Source organism: Euprymna scolopes, chromosome 28 (assembly GCF_053919585.1).
Source record: "Euprymna scolopes isolate OS-2025 chromosome 28, ASM5391958v1, whole genome shotgun sequence".
Taxonomy (NCBI): Eukaryota; Metazoa; Mollusca; class Cephalopoda; order Sepiida; family Sepiolidae; genus Euprymna; species Euprymna scolopes.
The window spans coordinates 20707369-20725481 of record NC_136509.1 but is presented as its reverse complement, the minus strand read 5'-3'; the positions used below and the strand labels follow the sequence as shown (position 1 = coordinate 20725481).

General features: G+C 31.2%; 1 protein-coding gene across 3 annotated transcripts in view; it reads right to left on the bottom strand.

The window, feature by feature from the left end:
- LOC145249497 (ras-specific guanine nucleotide-releasing factor 2-like) overlaps nt 1-18113 on the bottom strand; it is a 1106705-nt gene that overhangs the window by 82844 nt on the left and 1005748 nt on the right. For 2 of the 3 annotated variants that reach the window (XM_080111105.1, XM_080111107.1), the window contains exon 14: nt 13162-13251. The exons of the other annotated variant lie outside the window; for it this stretch is intronic. In XM_080111105.1, coding sequence (XP_079967231.1) covers nt 13162-13251 — 90 coding nt within the window. The remainder of the gene's footprint in view (nt 1-13161; nt 13252-18113) is intronic. 3 annotated transcript variants of the gene reach the window in all.

Genomic DNA, 18113 nt, shown 5'->3' with positions numbered 1-18113 from the left:
AGATCTTTGACTTACTTGTTGTTTCATCAAATACTTTTGTATGCAAAATCCGATTCCGCATTTTGCTAATTCCTACCTTCTGATGAGAAGGAAAGTATTTCTTCGAAACTCCGCAGATTAAGGACTATCCACTTATCAAGTGTTTCCTTTTCAGATTAAATATGTTTTTAACTCTTTTTCAAAGTGTTTTTTAACATGCTTTATTAACTGTTTGCTCCTATATATATATATATATATATATATATATATATATATATATATATATATATATATATATATATATATATAATGAATGACAAAAGTCTATATTTCAAAGTTCATGATGTTGACCATCTTACAATTCAGTTGACATTTACAATTCTTGGCAGTGTCTGTTTCGTAGCACAACAGATACTGTCAAGAATTGTTAATGTCAACTGAATTAAAGGAATAAATTGTAAGACGGTCAACCTCATGAACTTTGCAATATAGACTTTTGTCATTCATTCATTATATTGCTCTGTAATTACATTGAGCTTATTAAATAAGGATTGGTATATATTAGAAGGAAATGAAGTATATTTCCACAGAAATCGGATTTCGCCACAGTTTGACCTGTGTTAGTTAATAGATATTCTTGTGTGCTCAGTTATTAGGATGCTCGCCTGGTATGCAAGAGGCTTGGGTTTCGAATCCCGAGTTCAGATGTGTCTAACTGATGAGCCCAAATGAGGGCGAAACCCCGAGTCTTAGACTTCTGGTTTGTTAGCTGTTATGGCTCTTGCTTGCGAGCTGCGACGTTGTCTGGCTGTGGGAATAGTTATATATATATATATATATATATATATATATATATATATATATTGGTTAGGAGCCTTGACTGTCGTACGGACGGTCGGGTTTCAATCCTGGCTTGAGGTAGTTGTCTGTGTAGCCGCACTGATGAGCTGTGAAACAGCGAAACAATACTGCATGTGGATGACTATATATATATATATTGTTAGCTGTTATGGCTCTTGCTTGTGAACTGCGACGTTGTCTGGCTGTGGGAATATATACATATATATATATATATATATATATATATATATATATATATATTCACTCATTCTTATCAGTTGTATTTGTTCACTGTTTATCTTTATATATTGTCTATCTTGCACTACTTCTTTATTTATTGCGTTGTTTATCCACATCCACCTGCCTCCGTTCACATCTCTCCATCTTCATCCTGTTTATTCAACGTCTCAGTTTGTATTCACCCAGAACCTCATCAGTCAATCTTAAAAAAAATAAACAAATAAAAGGAAGCTATAATAGATTTGCTGTGTTTCTTTGTAAAAAGGTCAATCTAGATATTTCTGCGTGGTTTCTATTTTTGGTTTTGCCATTCTATACATTTGCCGATCTATAAATTACACCGGCTCCAAATGACGACGCCAATTTAGGCCTCAGTTACGACATTTGTTTGCTGTGCACAAGTAATTACACTTACAACATATTCAGCCATCTTGTGACACCCACATGCAGTGACGTAGAGTACAGATACATGGAAACATATAAGAATTGTATGCAACATAAATACACTCGTCATTATATGTGGTTATTATCTATATATTTCTAGTGTACAATCTCTTGGAGTTATTTTAACTCTAAGGCCAACAGAGTATGAGCCATTTTTAAATTGACCTTTTGATGGAAGAACAATTGATGTTCTGTGCAGTTCTAGGAGAGCCATCCTCCCAGGCCGTTGTCTCCCATCTTTTGGGTTGAGTAAGTTTCTTGCTTACTGCCTGAGGCGTCCCTATTTGAGCATGCCGACAGGGATTCTCGGGCAATTTTAATAGGCCAGAGTGCAGTTTATAGCAGTTAGGGCCCCAGAATCATGGCATGTAATATACTTTTGCTAATACACATTTTGCTAACTATACCACTATGTTATATACTAGCATTTCAGCCTGGCGTTGCCCGGGTGTTTGGAGGTGCATGTTGAGCAAAAAAAAAAGCAGTCAATTTTTTAAAATTTGACCCCTATTATGACCCTCTTAACATTTATTGTTTTGGGCTCACATCAAGTTATTAAGTTAGATCCATGTGCAAGGAACCTATATCTAAAATCTCAAGTGTTTAAACCCAAAATTGTCGGAGGGGTTTGGTAGAGTTCTCAAAGGTCAAATTGTTGAACTTTGACCCGTTAACAGCCAAATTTCTGGCCAAAAACCGATCACATCGATTTTCCCAAATCTCAGTACCCTGTATATCATATTTCGAGTCTGTAGACTGAAAATTGACAGAGTTATTACGTAGGAAAATATACACAGACACACACACAGACACGTTCACTTTTATAGATATATAGATTGATCTTCTAATATAATAATAATAATAATAATAGTAATAATAAAATAGGACAGTATAGGATTTTAAGTAACAACTTTTACACTCATCACTTACAGTTATTGCTGCAGCATGTTCCTAGCCTATGTTACATATATTTTGTCCCTTTGTTATAATTCCTATTTTCCCCCTGTGGAACATACTCTCTCAAACACGTGATCACACCGAGAAAGTAGCCAAGTCTTTTACTCTGATGCAAATTTCTCCTCCTCTGTAACCCAAACTCACAGTTTCCTTTTCTTTTTAGGGTAATTTTAAATAATAACATAATTATTTAACATGATCCTTTCCTCTCCACAAGACCAAAATTTGACACAAGATTGGTTCTTAATGTCGGATACATCATTGTTCCCAAAACGGGGAGAACTCTGGGTTGGAACAAAAACAATAATTGATTTACTATAGAAGGATTTTTGCTTCATAGTCCAGGGACATAAAAGACTAAGTGTAGCATTAGAACAGGTACTACTTTTTGTCCCTAGAAAAATGAACGTTCCTGATACATAGCACAGGAAAACACAAATACATTGGTTCAGCATTTTCAATACTGCTTCACTAACATTTCATATTTCTATTGCGTATGTTATTCAAAAATGTTCCTCCTATTTCATTTAATAAAATATGGGGGAAAAATGTTCTACATGCCCTCAAAATTTTGCCATTGTCTATGCTGAAGTAATATTTATTTCCTCTGTTAATGATAAAAAAATGCCTATAAGTAGCTTTATAAAATATGCAGAAAATGATGTCGTCACCGATTCTATGATTCTATGAAAAGCATTGGAAATATCAACTGCTACCTTAATAGAAAAGAATACAATTTCAATGATTCAAATAATAACTGGCATGGAAATAAGAGTAAAAAGTTATATTTTGGGGTGTTTATATTTACATGTAAACATAAATAAATTAATTTTAACCCTTGGGTTACGATGGTATTTTTCACACATTGTCTACGATGGATGTGAATTTTTTCACATCACATAAAATCAAGTCTAGGGTTTTTGAAAAATAATTTTTTTATATAAAAAAAAAAACAATACAAACATGGGTTTCAAGCTTAGATTTCATTTATTGATTAATGCAGTTAGGGCAAAGCATAATTCCATAATCCTTGAAGACACCATTGTTGAATTTGTTTGTAATAGTAAAAACTAGGTGTTAAAAAATTAACAGTCAGCATAGCCTAAGAGTTAAGGTTATCTTCATTGAAAAAGAATGCTTAATATTTTTTTTTACCTAGATTTCTTTTAAAATGACTATGGGCAATGCCAGGATACGAAACCTGCTAGTATATATATATATATATATATATATATATATATATATATATATATATATATATATATATATATATATATATATTATTCATATATTATATATATATTATTCATATATTATATATATATCTATATTATTCATATATTATATCTATATATATATATTATTCATATATTATATCTATATCTATATATATATATTATTTATATATTATATATATATATATCATATATATATATTATATATTATATAAATATATATTATATAAATATATATATATAAATATATATTATATAAATATATATATATAAATATATATTATATAAATATATATTATATAAATATATATATATTATATAAATATATATATATATTATATAAATATATATATATATTATATAAATATATATATATAAATATATATTATATAAATATATATTATATAAATATATATATATTATATAAATATATATTATATAAATATATATATATAAATATATATTTATAAATATATATATATTATATAAATATATATTATATAAATATATATATATAAATATATATATATAAATATATATTATATAAATATATATTATATAAATATATATATATAAATATATATTATATAAATATATATATATAAATATATATTATATAAATATATATTATATAAATATATATGTATATTAAAAAGTAATCTTTTGTAGTGGAGATTTGGTAAATCGAATTACTTAAGGAGACGGCTCATTAATATATATATATATATATATATATATATATATATATATATATATATATATATAACTACTTAATTTACTCACATAAAATGAATATACAAAAGTATAGATTTATGTGTAAACTTTAAGTATTTACTTCAAAAGTGCTCAATACGTAGGTAGAGCTAGTTATTAATTTATAAAATATATATGACGATTAAGCTACACTGAATATTCCTCATTTCATCCACTCTAGGACTCTTATGGCGATTAAGCTACACTGAATATTCCGCGTTTCATCCACTCTAGGACTCTTCAGAAGAGTCCTAGAGTGGATGAAACGCAGAATATTCAGTGTAGCTTAATCGCCATATATATTTTATAAATTACTATATATATATATATATATATATATATATATATATATATATATATATATATATATGCAGTTATTATCTATATATTTCTACTGAACAGTCTCTGTGAAAAATCATAGGGAAAAAATCACGTTTTGCTAATTTTTGCACTTACTATGTATCTAGGTATATCACTAAAATATTCATATAAAATCATAGAATTATGGTTAGAAGCAAAGTGAATTATCTGTTTTAATTATCCATTTAAATATATACATTAACCGTAACATTTCATAATTCTTTTTCTGTCTGTCTCTCTCCCTCACACACACCTTCCGAACTTTAGCCTCGTATTCATACTATCGGCTCTTTACACATTGTCAATAAACATATTTATTTGAAAAATAGATCAGTTTACAGATCATATAGATCAGCAGGCACGACAGGAAAACAAATGAACATATATCTAAAGTAATGGCAGAAACACTAGAGGATGACCTCAAATCAGTAGTGGAATGGGGACAAAAATGGATGGTAACGTTCAATGCCACCAAGACAAAACTGGTTTAATTCAATAATTACAAGAAACCTTCTCTACCACCTATAGCAATGGCCAACAACTCTTTAGCTGAGAGTACGTCTTTCAAGCTCCTTGGCCTAACGTTCACAGGAAACATGAGCTGGAACAATTACATCGAGGGCATTGCCAGGGCCGCTGCGAGGAAGGTGGGCTCTCTCTACCGTGCTAGAAAACTTCTAACACCCGAAAGTATCCTGTACCTCTATAAGGCCACTATTCGCCCATGTATGGAGTATTGCTGTCATATTTGGGCCGGTGCATCGGCTACTAGTCTCTCGCTCCTTGACAGGGTTCAAAAGAGAGTCGCAAATCTGATAGGCCCTAAACTGGCATCTAAACTTCAGCCTCTGTCCCATCGTCGAAACGTTGCATCCCTCTGCCTGTTCTACAAGTATTATAATGGTGAATGCTCTGAAGAACTGCAAGCACTTGTGCCCCCACGACGTGAACACCCTCGACAGACCCGACAAGCTGCAAAATCCCACCCCCACACTGTAGAGATCCCTAGATGTAAAAGATCTTTCTACTCCAGTAGTTTCTTCCCCAGAACTGCTAGACTCTGGAATTCCATTCCAGGTCACTGCTTCCCCAACTGTACTGACATGCATAAGTTCAAGTGCAACGTGAACCAACATCTCGCTGCCCTAATCCCTACATAGTACCCCAGTAGATGTTTCCCCTGATAGTAGCCCCCTACACCAAAGTGGCAATGTGCCTTGTTTGGGGTGAAAATGTAATAAAAAAAAAAAAAAAAAAAAAGGTATTCTTATTTATTATATTTAAGACAATATTGAAATGAAACAAATAAAAAATCATGGGACATAATTGGGCAGGATCGCCAAATGATCTAACATTGTCTATTTCCTATGACGTGTCATAACGTGGACAACTTAATTAATCATAATGTGATCGCCAAATAATTTCTTTTTTTTTTTACTTGAGAGTCACCATTTATCAAGGCCCGAAGGCCACTCGAGGATAAGGGTTACTGAATGCAAGATGGTAGTATAGTAATTGTTAATGGTCTAAGTTGGGTAGAATTTGATTATTTATGGGGACGGCTCAACAAGAACTTGTTTACATTGGATTTGAAGGCTACCATGTTGTATTCAACTGGGAAGCAGGCAAGCAGCAAGTGTTCCACAGGCGGGCAGTTCTGTCAAAGAAGGTTTGTTTTTTGGAATCTGCATTTATATTTAGGTACAGTTAAAGAGTGGGGGAAATCGCTTATAGTGGTTGTAAGTAGTTGAGTGTTTTTCTGAAAGTTTGGCAAGGGGGAACCATAGATTGAAGTTCAGTCGAGTGCTTGCCATGAAAATAAGGATAGAGCAGAGACAGGCTCGCAATATCTCTTTTGTGACAAAGAAGTTGCAGGGAAAGGAAATGGCATCACCTACTAGATTTTGAAGTTGGTTTTGAACTCTATCAAGGCTAGATAGAGTGCGTTGAGCAGCTCCTGCCTAGATGTAGCAACAGTATTTCATTTTATGGCATAACTGGCTCTTATACAGATAAAGGATTGCATTGATAGTGATATACCTTCTTGAATGTATTTATTTTTGTGTCTTTGACAAATTAATACCGTTTTCTCTATTGTTTGTTACTTTTGCTTTCCTCAAAAAATCACATATTAGTTCAAATTAGATTATGGTTTAACATATTATCAGACTGTGTCAATTATTAAAAATAAATTAATTTGGAATTAAGAAAAGAAGTTAATTGACATTGATATCAGCATATATGAGTTTTTAAAATTTGATCCCAGAAACTTATAGAACACAACTGGTCTAGGATTGATCAACTACATTAGTTATGCCGTAAAATGAAGTACTGTTGCTATATCTGGGCAGGAGTTGCTCAGTGCACTCTATCTAGCCTTGATAAAGTTCAAAACCTCTGTGCCTGAACCTAAGCGTAGATTCCATGAGCAAAGCTTCTTTCTTAGAACTGCACGCCTATGGAATTGTCTTCCGTTTTTCTGCTTTCCAGCTGACTACAATATGGTTGTCTTCAAGCCTAACGTAAACAAGTTTTTGATGAGCCGTTCCATATAAGTAAACAAATTTACCGAATTTCCATTACTAACGGTTACTATATTGTCCAATTTCTACTGTACACTCTTTAACCTTTATCCTCGAGTGGCCTCTTGGCTTGATAAGTGGTGATGCCTATGTAAAAAATAAAAAAAAAACCCAAAAAACTACAAAATAATTAAACTTGAGCTTCAGGTAACTTAATTCTAGAGTGTCCAAAACATAAGGGAATTCAATTAGTATGTATGTTGGTCTGGTGATATCATTATGCATATCTTCAGAGTTTGTGAAATTTGATCCAAGGATCTCATGATATTCAACTGGTCAAGAGTTGATCTCCTATGAAAATAAACTGTAGATTCAGGTCCCTTAACTCTAGATTGTCTGAGACCTAGAGATAATCTATGAGTGGGGAATTCAATTGGTATATTGTTCTGCTACTTCAAAGTTTGTCACATTTGATCCAAGAAGCTCATGCAACACAATTAATCAAGATTTGATCTACCATGAAAATAACAAAACTTGAGCTTCAGGTCCTTTAACCCTAGAGTGTCCCAGACAGAATCTGTAAGAGTCTGAAATTCAATTGTTCTAGTGTTATGAGTGCATATGGCTTCAGAGTTTGCAAAATTTGATCCAAGAAACTCATGGGACACACCTAGTTAGGATTTGAAAGATAATTGAAAATCTTATGTAATATGAGTGATTGAAAATCTATTAGAAAACTTGAGAAAATTCCTGAAAAGACTACTGACTTACTGATTGTGCTTTGAAAAAGTTTATAAGGGAAAACATTGAAGGAGTGAATATTACTACTCGTCAAGAGTTAGGAAAAGGTTTTGAACCTTTAAAGAACCAATATATTTTTGGATATTACCACATTTTATGCCTTTCATCTTCTTATGTGGACTATGGGGAATATCGCTTTAATCTATATTATTATTATTTTTATATTGACCTCTGTCACAAATTTGAAGTTTTCAGTCTATGTGCTAACCATCAAAATTATAGCCAGTCTATAAATATTATTTTGCTATTTTTCCTCTGAGGAGAAGAGCCATTCTTTGGAACTCCATAGAATGAGAAAATTTTAATTTTCAACTTGTATTCCGGGTGATGAATTATAAATGTTGCAAATTCTAATTTACAAATTTTTAATTTTCCTTCTTTTATATATATTTCTAGAGTCTGTACTTGCACATATATTAATTTTTCTTAATTAGAAATCACCTGTATAGAGAATTGGATTTTTAACCCCCAGAAAACTATCACTTTGAACTGGTTAAACTTAGAACTTTATCCATTGCATCGGGGGTTCTTGTGGACAATTTTAGCACAAAGAAATATATCTATGTCTATACTTATGCATAGTACTAAATTTTTCCTAGCTAGTATCGCCTATAGTGAAGATTCAACTTATAGAAAACTGTTACTTAAAACAGAGTGTTACTTAACGCCTTTATTCGTTATGTCTAGATTTAAGATCAAGTCTGAGACTACTTGGGTTTGCCAGCTCTGAAGCCATTGCTGCTAATAGGTTAATATGTATCTTTGTATGTGAAAGGTCAGAGCGCGTCTCACAGAGTTTAAGATAACGGAAGCTCTCCAATAACAACAATAGTAAAAAAAATAAATTATTCTCAAGTGAAAGAAAATAATCTGGAACCGATAAAAGAAGCCATTTTTACGGAAACAAAAAAGAAAAAAAAAAATTTTTTTTCAGAATTATTTATTTTTTGGCTTCTTTTTTTGTGTGGTTTGGATTATTTTTTAAAAACTACTCTTGTATATTTTTTAAGAAAATAATTTTTTGAGTTTTTTTTTTTTTTTCAGAATTATTTATTTTTTGTAAATATATACAAGAGTAATTAAAAAAAAAAAAATTTTTTTTTAATTACTCTTGTATATATTTTTTTAGAATGGATAAAAGTTTTAGAGAGATCGACAAAAACGTAATGTAATTTGTTCTGAGATATGTTTAATGACATTTAATGTAAATATTTTTATCTCATTATTTTTAGCATCTATTTTCTTATAAAAATTAATACATTATTCATTGTGTCGAAAAACAATATAAAGTTTCATAACTGATTTTGAGTAAGAATTCAACACTATCCATATATATATATATATATATATATATATATATATATATATATATATATATATATATATATTATTTTTTTTTTTTTTCAAGTGATGTTGCTTATAGTAACACCACGAAGCTGGATACTCCACCAGACTAGATGAATTATTGTCCTAGAATCTGGTAAGACCAAGAGACTGCAAGAAAGATATATTAGAATATATTTAACTGGTCTATTATTGAGAAGAGGAAAATTAATATTGTTAATTCCTTTACTAACTCAACAGTATGGACCACGGGAAGGTTGCCAACATCCTAAGTGAAAGTGATTTAATGTAATATTCGAATATCTATGTATCTCATATAGAGACCAAGTGTTAGTCCCAGTAAGGGGTCCCTTGATTTCTAAGAATTTCGACTGAAGTAAAATAAAAGCAAAAGTAAACCTTTTATCTTTTTCTTTTTTTTTTTTTTGTGTATATCTTTTTTTTGTGTGTACATCTTTTTTTTTGTATATATCTTTTTTGTATAAATCTTTTTTGTATATATCTTTTTTTGTATATATCTTTTTTTTGTATATATCTTTTTTTTGTATATATCTTTTTTGTACATATCTTTTTTTTGTATATATCTTTTTTTTGTATATATCTTTTTTTTGTATATATCTTTTTTTTGTATATATCTTTTTTGTATATATCTTTTTTTTGTATATATCTTTTTTGTACATATCTTTTTTTTGTATATATCTTTTTTGTATAAATCTTTTTTGTATATATCTTTTTTTTGTATATATCTTTTTTGTATATATCTTTTTTTTGTATATATCTTTTTTGTACATATCTTTTTTACATCAGACCTACCTCTTAGATAAAGTCCAAAAAAGAGTTTTCAATCTAATAGGTCCCACTTTGTCAACTTAGCTCGAATCCCTGTCCCATCGCCGCAATATTGCATGTCTGTGCCTGTTTTACAAATATTTTAATGGAATGTGCTCTGATGAACTCATTGCACTTGTGTCCCCTCGACGTACAAACCCGCTTAGCAACAAAATCACACCCCTTCACTGTTGAGGTCCCTAAATGCCAGAAATTTTTCTAGTTTTCTACTCTAATATTTTTTTCCCTCGGACAGCTAGACTTTGGAATTCCCTTCCTGCTACCTGCTTCCCTGGTTGTACTGATATGCAGAAGTTTAAATGTAATGTAAACCAACATCTTTTTAATCTTTCTTAGGTATGGTCCCAAATAGTAGCCCCTTACGTCCAAGTGGCGATGTGCCTTGTTAGGGGTGAACGTGAGTAAAAAATTTTTTTTAAAAATCAAACCTGCGTTGCATGTTGGTTGTGGTGGCAAAAAGTCACTGAATCGATAAATATATCATGTATATTACTTTCGCTAATACCATAGTCAAACTCATATTGATTGAGTGAAGAAATTCAGAGTCTTATAAACACTTCAAATTTGTAACGTTATCTCTTTCAAGTATTTAATACAAAAAAAAACAAAAAAAAACATTGTATGCGTTTTCTAAAATTGTAAATTGCAGACTAAACATGCGAAGTGGCATCGTCCTTTTTTTTGTCCTGCCGTCACATAAGCGAAGCGACTTAAACGTTTGTCACAATACAGCCCATCAGTTACTTTAAATAAAAATTGGGTGCTTGTGTAGATTAGTGATGCTTTAAACCTAACACATTTCGGATAAAAACATTATTACACACGCATTTCAGGTGAAAACATTACATACTCACGTGTCATGTCGAAATTAGTATAAATTCCAAAAGTTACGAAAAATGACGATGTAAAAAAATAATCACAAGTAAAAAAATTCACCGAATTATCGAGTTTTATTGGATGTTTTAACGTAGAAGAGTTATGCTACCTATTCAGTAGGACAAACTGGAAGGCGACAGTGGTCTAGTGGTCAACGAGATGAACTGATGAGCTGGGTGTTCCAAGTTCGCATCCAGTTCCTCCCACAAAAAGCACTTTCGCTTAAGATGTTGGCAACCTTCACATGATCCCTTCTGTAAGTAGTCGATGTCTTCCTAGAAAATTATCGGTGGGAATCTTTGGATTCATATGGTATGATGATGATGATGAGTTTGACTCATCTCCCTTGATTTAAATTAGGAGTCCGACATTTTTAAACACACGGTGTCAGAAAATAATCGTGGATGCTTTTTTTGTTGAAAATACATCTACCGCATTTCTACTAGATCATTTTCCGTAATTTTTGGAATTTATGCTAATTTCGGCATAACACATAAGTATGTGGTAATGTTTTCACCTGAAATGCGTTGGTTTAAAGCAGCACTAGTCTACACAAGCACCAAAACTTCATAGCAATACATAAAGCCAAAATCACAACCAATTAGCAGAAGAAAGGGGAGATATGAAAAAAGTTAATTAATTGCTATGTGTCACAGTACACTGATGATATCAATAGCGACAACACTAAGAACAAATATCTAAGAATGTCGTTGAAATGTGCAGTATCATTCAGCAGTAGAGACGTTTTGTTTCTACAGGTTAGGCTCTTTAATGATTTAAAATTAGTTAAGGAGAGTTATCTGCCCTTGTTAATTAAATGCTTGTATAGGTGAACGATGCGTTTAGGTGACACGACCTTTGTGCATATTTGTTGGCCAATATCAGAATGGTACAATAGCTGTGCATAAACTTGAAAGCGTGAAGTAATTAGGGTTTTTTTATGTAGAAGGTGAGTAGATAGGTAAAGAAACAAATAATTGCTGCATGCTGCAGTTTTAATATGAAATAATTTTTAATCGATGAATCAGAGAAATGGGATAGAAATGTTCTGTTTCCAAATTTTTTACATGAAGATTAATTATTTGTATATTTTTGGATGCTTCGGGCTACTGTTCTCATCGTATGTGTTATTTGCACAACGCTTCAGTCAATATAACTTCCGACCATCTTCAGGTTTTTCTTGTGAAACTCGAATCTTTCTGTTAAAAGGACCAGTGGCACGGTGGATAGTACTTAGTAAAATCCAGTTGTAATTCCACTCTTCTCTGGAAGTTGAAGATTCAATCCTCAGTGTGGCTGATACTCACTCACATACACTTGCAAAATCACTTAGGACTTCTCCAGTCATGGCTGACAGAAAGAGAACATGGATTAAATAAAGAGTTTCGTTCAAAATTTACTGCAGACTTTACCAAGTACTCTATTCACTGCGCTACGAGTCCTTGCAATACAAAAATACAATTGCAAATTACTTAGGACCTCTATCCAGTCATGGCTGATGGAACTAGAGCATGCTACCCCTGTGGTTTAAATAAAAGGTTCCGTTCAAAATTCCCTGCAGATTTTAGAGTTCAAGAGGAAGATTCCCGAGTTTGACAGAAAGCTTTCAGAGTTTGACAAGATAAACCTGAAGAAGGTTGGAGGTTACATTGACCAATACATTGCGAAAATAGCGTTCATGATGAGAACAGTAGTCCGAAAAATCCAAAAAATATGACGATAGAAAAAATATTAACAAATGGTCGGGTATTTTTTTTAAATACATGATACAGTTTGTCCGCTATGATAACATATGCTTCTAAGCAACATATTAAGGTTATGGGAGCATACTACTTTTCATTGCAATTTATTTATACACATGCAGAAAGCCAAGTTATGGTTTTAGGAAAACTGTCTCAAAAACTATCTGAAGAATACTGCCATTTCTGCGGAAAATTGGAAAGAACTGGCGCCAAACCGACCTGGTTGGAGAGCCACCATCTACCAGTCTGTGAAACAGTTTGAGCCTGATTGGATTAAAATTCAGCAAATGAGGGGTGCTGCCAGATGTGCTAGAATTATTAACGAAAAGTCCAAACTAAATCATTTTGTTTTCTCGTTTAATAATATCACTACTGATATAAAACATATATACCAGAACAAATAAAACATTAAATAAAAGAATCAATAGTCAAAATCGTCTATTTTACTTTATATATATATATATATATATATATATATATATATATGAGGTTAAAGGTATTCAAGACTGATAACTAATGAATTTAACGAGGTTATTAAGAGTGCTCAATAAAAGAAGAGCAAGATATATTTTTATTAATATAGACAAATTTACATCATTGTGACACTGGACATGCTAATATTTCGGACAAATGATCTGTTAAAGCCAGAAGTCCTCGTCAGGTGACTTAATATATGGTTGCTTTCCACAGAAGAAACCAATCCTCAGCCCTTGTCTTTTAAGGACTGGTTTCTTCTGTGGAAAGCAACCATTTATTAAGTCGCCTGATGAGAACTTCTGGTTTTAACCGATCATTTGTCCGAAACATTAGCATGTCCAGTACCATGACCATGTAAATTTGTTTACATTGATATATATATATATATATATATATCGAATTCAAAAAAATTTGTTTCAAGTTTACAAATTGAATAATTCTGTAAACTTAACGCAAGTATAAGTATTAATATTTATAGGACAATACTAACCAGATGAAAAAGCTCAATATTCGAAATAGAGCATTGATATAAGAAATTCAATTTTAACTTTGTAAATTAGAATTTGCAACAAATTTATTATTCAAACGGAAATATAAGTTGAAAACTTAAAAATTTTTCCTTATTCCATGGAATTTCAAAGAGCAGCTTTTATCCTCAGAGAAAATTGGTTAACAAAATAATATTCATATGCAAGCTATGATTTTGCTGTTCAGCACGTTAAAAAAAAAACAAGTACAAATTATGAGAGAAGTCATATTTGTATGAAAATTGATAATGATAGAGAAATGTATCGGTTAAATGCAGTCAAGTTTCGAATGAAGAAAAATTTGAAAAAATATGGTACAATCCAAATAAAGTGTTTATTGGTTAAATGTAAAGATGCAAATGAAATAGTCAAATAGAAATTGTAATGATCAAAGTGGTTTATCTGTTTGTTCATGCTTAGCGATCTACCACTTTGATTATTACAATTACTATCGGGATATTTCATTTGCATCTCTACATCTAACTAATCAACATTTTCTTTGGATCTTCAAGTCCAACGTAAACAAGTTCTTGATGAGCCGTTCCACTTAAGTTAACAAATTTACCGAATATCGATTACTAACGATTACTATATTGTCCAATTGACTACTGTATACTCTTAACCCTTATCCTCGAGTGGTCTCTGGGCCTTGATAAGTGGTTATGCCAATGTAAAAAAAAAAAATTTTCATCCATTATTTAATCAATTGGAATGTTTTATTGAGATGAGCATTATTTATTTATCCATTTGTTTATTTATGGCGGACTATTATCCTCATCTTTTAGTTCTTGTTTAATGACGTTTCAGCCAACTATTCCTCTGGCCTTCGTCAGGTGGTTATCTCCTAAATGCATCCTCAGCATTAATTAAATAATTTGGTACAAATCCAACAATGGAAGATCAGATTACAAATAAACGTGGATTTATAAGACCAATAAACCCAAACTTGATTGTCCTTCGGGGCCCATGGCGCAGTGGATAGAGACGTTGAATCTCTACTGTTACAGGTGAGCATTGTCTGAAGATAAGGGTTTCAATCCTACCCAGAGGCTTAGTTGGGCAAAACGTGGTGAGACGAAAAACAACTATAGAAGACAGTAATTGCCCGAGGATGCAATTAGAAGATTCAGAGTCCCTATCCCGTCGCGGTTACCACCTGACGAAGGCCAGAGAAATAAGTTGGCCGAAACGTTGCGAAACAACCACAAAAAAAATGATGAGGATAATAGTCGGGAATAAAATAAATGAATAAATAATACTCATCTCAATAAAACGTTCCAATTGATTAAATGATATTTTTCAACTTTTTCTTCAATCGAACCTCGACTTCATTTGGAATATCTTTTTAACATTTCTGGATCAACTTTTATACAAATATGACTTTTTTCATAATTTGTAGTCTTTAATTTATGTGCTAACCAGCAAAATTATAGCTTGACTATGATCATCATTTTGCAAACTAATTTTCTCTGAGAATAAGAGCCATTCTTTGAAAACTCTATGGAATAAGGAAAATTAAAAATTTTTCAACTTGCATCCTTATTGAATAATAAATTGTTGCAAATTAGAATTTACAGAGTTAAACTAAATCGTTATATATATATATATATATATATATATATATATATATATATATATATATATATATATATGTATGTATATTGTGTGTGTGTATTTAGGTAGTATTTTATTTCATTTAAGCAAATGCTGTTAAGTCTCTGCATAATTATACCTTATTTTATTTTATCGATTTCACTTATGATTTTATGTTAAAGACAAAACAAGTAATATAAGTTCCATATGTATCACAAACGCTTTCGATTTAACTGAATCATCGTTGGGTGAAAAAGCAATGAACAAACAAGCTTTAGAAAAGAAAAGAATTTCAAAAGGTAGCTGTGAAACGAGTTAGACGTTCGTGATATGGAACTTGCATTATTTTTTTTTTCTTTGATTTTAACACAAACAATAATCATAAGAAAAATCGAGAAAATTAAAAAAGTATAAATAAGCAAAAGCTTTCCGTTATTTTGAACAACACTTGCTTTAATACATGCATGAAATCTGTAGTATGTGGAATAGTGGATAATCATGAAAACAGACAAGTACAAGTCATAACACATCTCAAAAACCAAGCAATATTTCGGTCGATTCAAACAACTTTTACTTATTTGATTTGTGTTTGGTTATTTTGTTTTACGGCATATCAACCCTTTTTAGGTTATTTAATGCTGAATCCAATAATTTTGGAAAAAAGATTTTATGCTTCAAATTCTTTATATCTTTAAATATTTATTCATGGAGTTTGGTTTGGTAGTTTTGTTTTATGGCATATTAGCCCTGTTTTTGGATCATTTAATGTCGAATTAAGTAATTTTGAAAAAAGTTTTTATGCTTAAGATTTTATATATTTATTATTTTAATTGGAATTCATTATTGAATAGAGACGTTGAATCTCTGTGAGGATTGTCTGAAGATAGCGGTTTCAATCCTACCCAAAGAAGGCCAGAGGATTAGTTGGCCAAAACATGGTGAGACGACAACAACTACGGATGGCAGTGATTGCTGAGAATGCAGTTAGGAGATTCGAAGTTCCTATCCCGTCACGGTTACCACCTGTCGTGGATGAAGGCCAGAGGAATAGTTGTCGGAAACGTTGTGAAACAATAACTAATAAAGATGAGGATAACAGTCCGCAATAAATAAATAAATTTTTATGTCTTCATATATTTTGGGTCATTCAATGACGTTTTTATGCTTCAACTTTCTTACATTTTAAAACACTTATTTATAGTGTTTGGTTTGGTTTGGTTGTTTTGTAGAGGAAATTGTTGTTGTTGTTGTTGTTGTTGTTGCTGTTGTTGTTGTTTTTAACTTTGCAGAATATGATGGAGTTGTCAAAGGGAAAGGAAGTAAAACACAATAACATCAACGTTTGGTGCATTTTAGGTCAGGAAGCCAATAACGTCAGACAACCTTTGGTAGCACCAGTTTTTCTTATTTGAATTAACCAAAATATCGGTTTACTTTAGAGATGAGTCTGTTATTGTTTTCACTCGATTGTTTTCATGCTTATCTCTTATTCCATCTGATAAACATCCCATTTTGTCTGATAATTTAGCTGCATATTTTGAACCATGCCACACACACACACACATATATATAAGTTGATTTTTTTTTCCTCTATGTAAACGTTGTTTCAATTGAATAAAATCGACACTTTTAGAGAACCAGTATAACGCAGGATATATTTTAACTAGACATTTATTTGTTTACAATCAAATTTTCGAAGATATATGAGGCTGAAGAAAAAGAATAAAAAACGGATTCTATTCCTAAAGAAGGCGTTATATCATCGAAAATTTAATTATAAACAAATGTTAACTTTTAAAAACATCCTGTACTTTGTGTGGGTGTGTATTGAAAAAAATTTAAAGGAAAAATGAACAAACCACATAAGACACAATCATATAAAAGAAAGATTCATATTTCGCCTTTTTTACTAACAGAAGCTTCTTCAGGGTGAAGCAGTGTTATTATTATTGAAATATTTTATATAAAAGATGAATTATGAAAAGGAGAAAATGAAAAGAGTTTTCGATTTCATTCACCAAGTTTGTTTCTTGCATAAAATAATATAAAATATGAAGCGAAATATTGATATAAAAATACCATTACTGTCGATAAATGAAGCGAAATATTATATCTACTTTATTTTCTATATCAGTTTGTCTTTTATATTCTGCCATTTGTCAAATTTTCCGTTTTATTTATTTCATACATTCTGTTATATGGTACCCTTATAGCAAATCTCATACACACGCATATACTTTATAAAACTAGGCTTATGGCAAAGCTACACAAGATTGTTTGGTTTAACTCATAAGAGCTCAGCAGACAAGGAAACAAAAATACAAATGTTTTTTTTTTATTATTTACAACTACCAAATTAAAATCATATTGTATGGAATCCGAGTTTCAAAGATCGTCCCTAATCTAATCCAAATTAACCCTCTAGCCCAAATCGTCGCTCAACTAGTGCAACTCAATCCTCAACTAGTTTAAATCAATTCTCAACTAGTCTAAATAAACTCTCAACTAATCCAAATCAACCAAAATCTAGTTCAAATCACCTCTCAATTAGTCCAACTTGATACTAATTTAGTC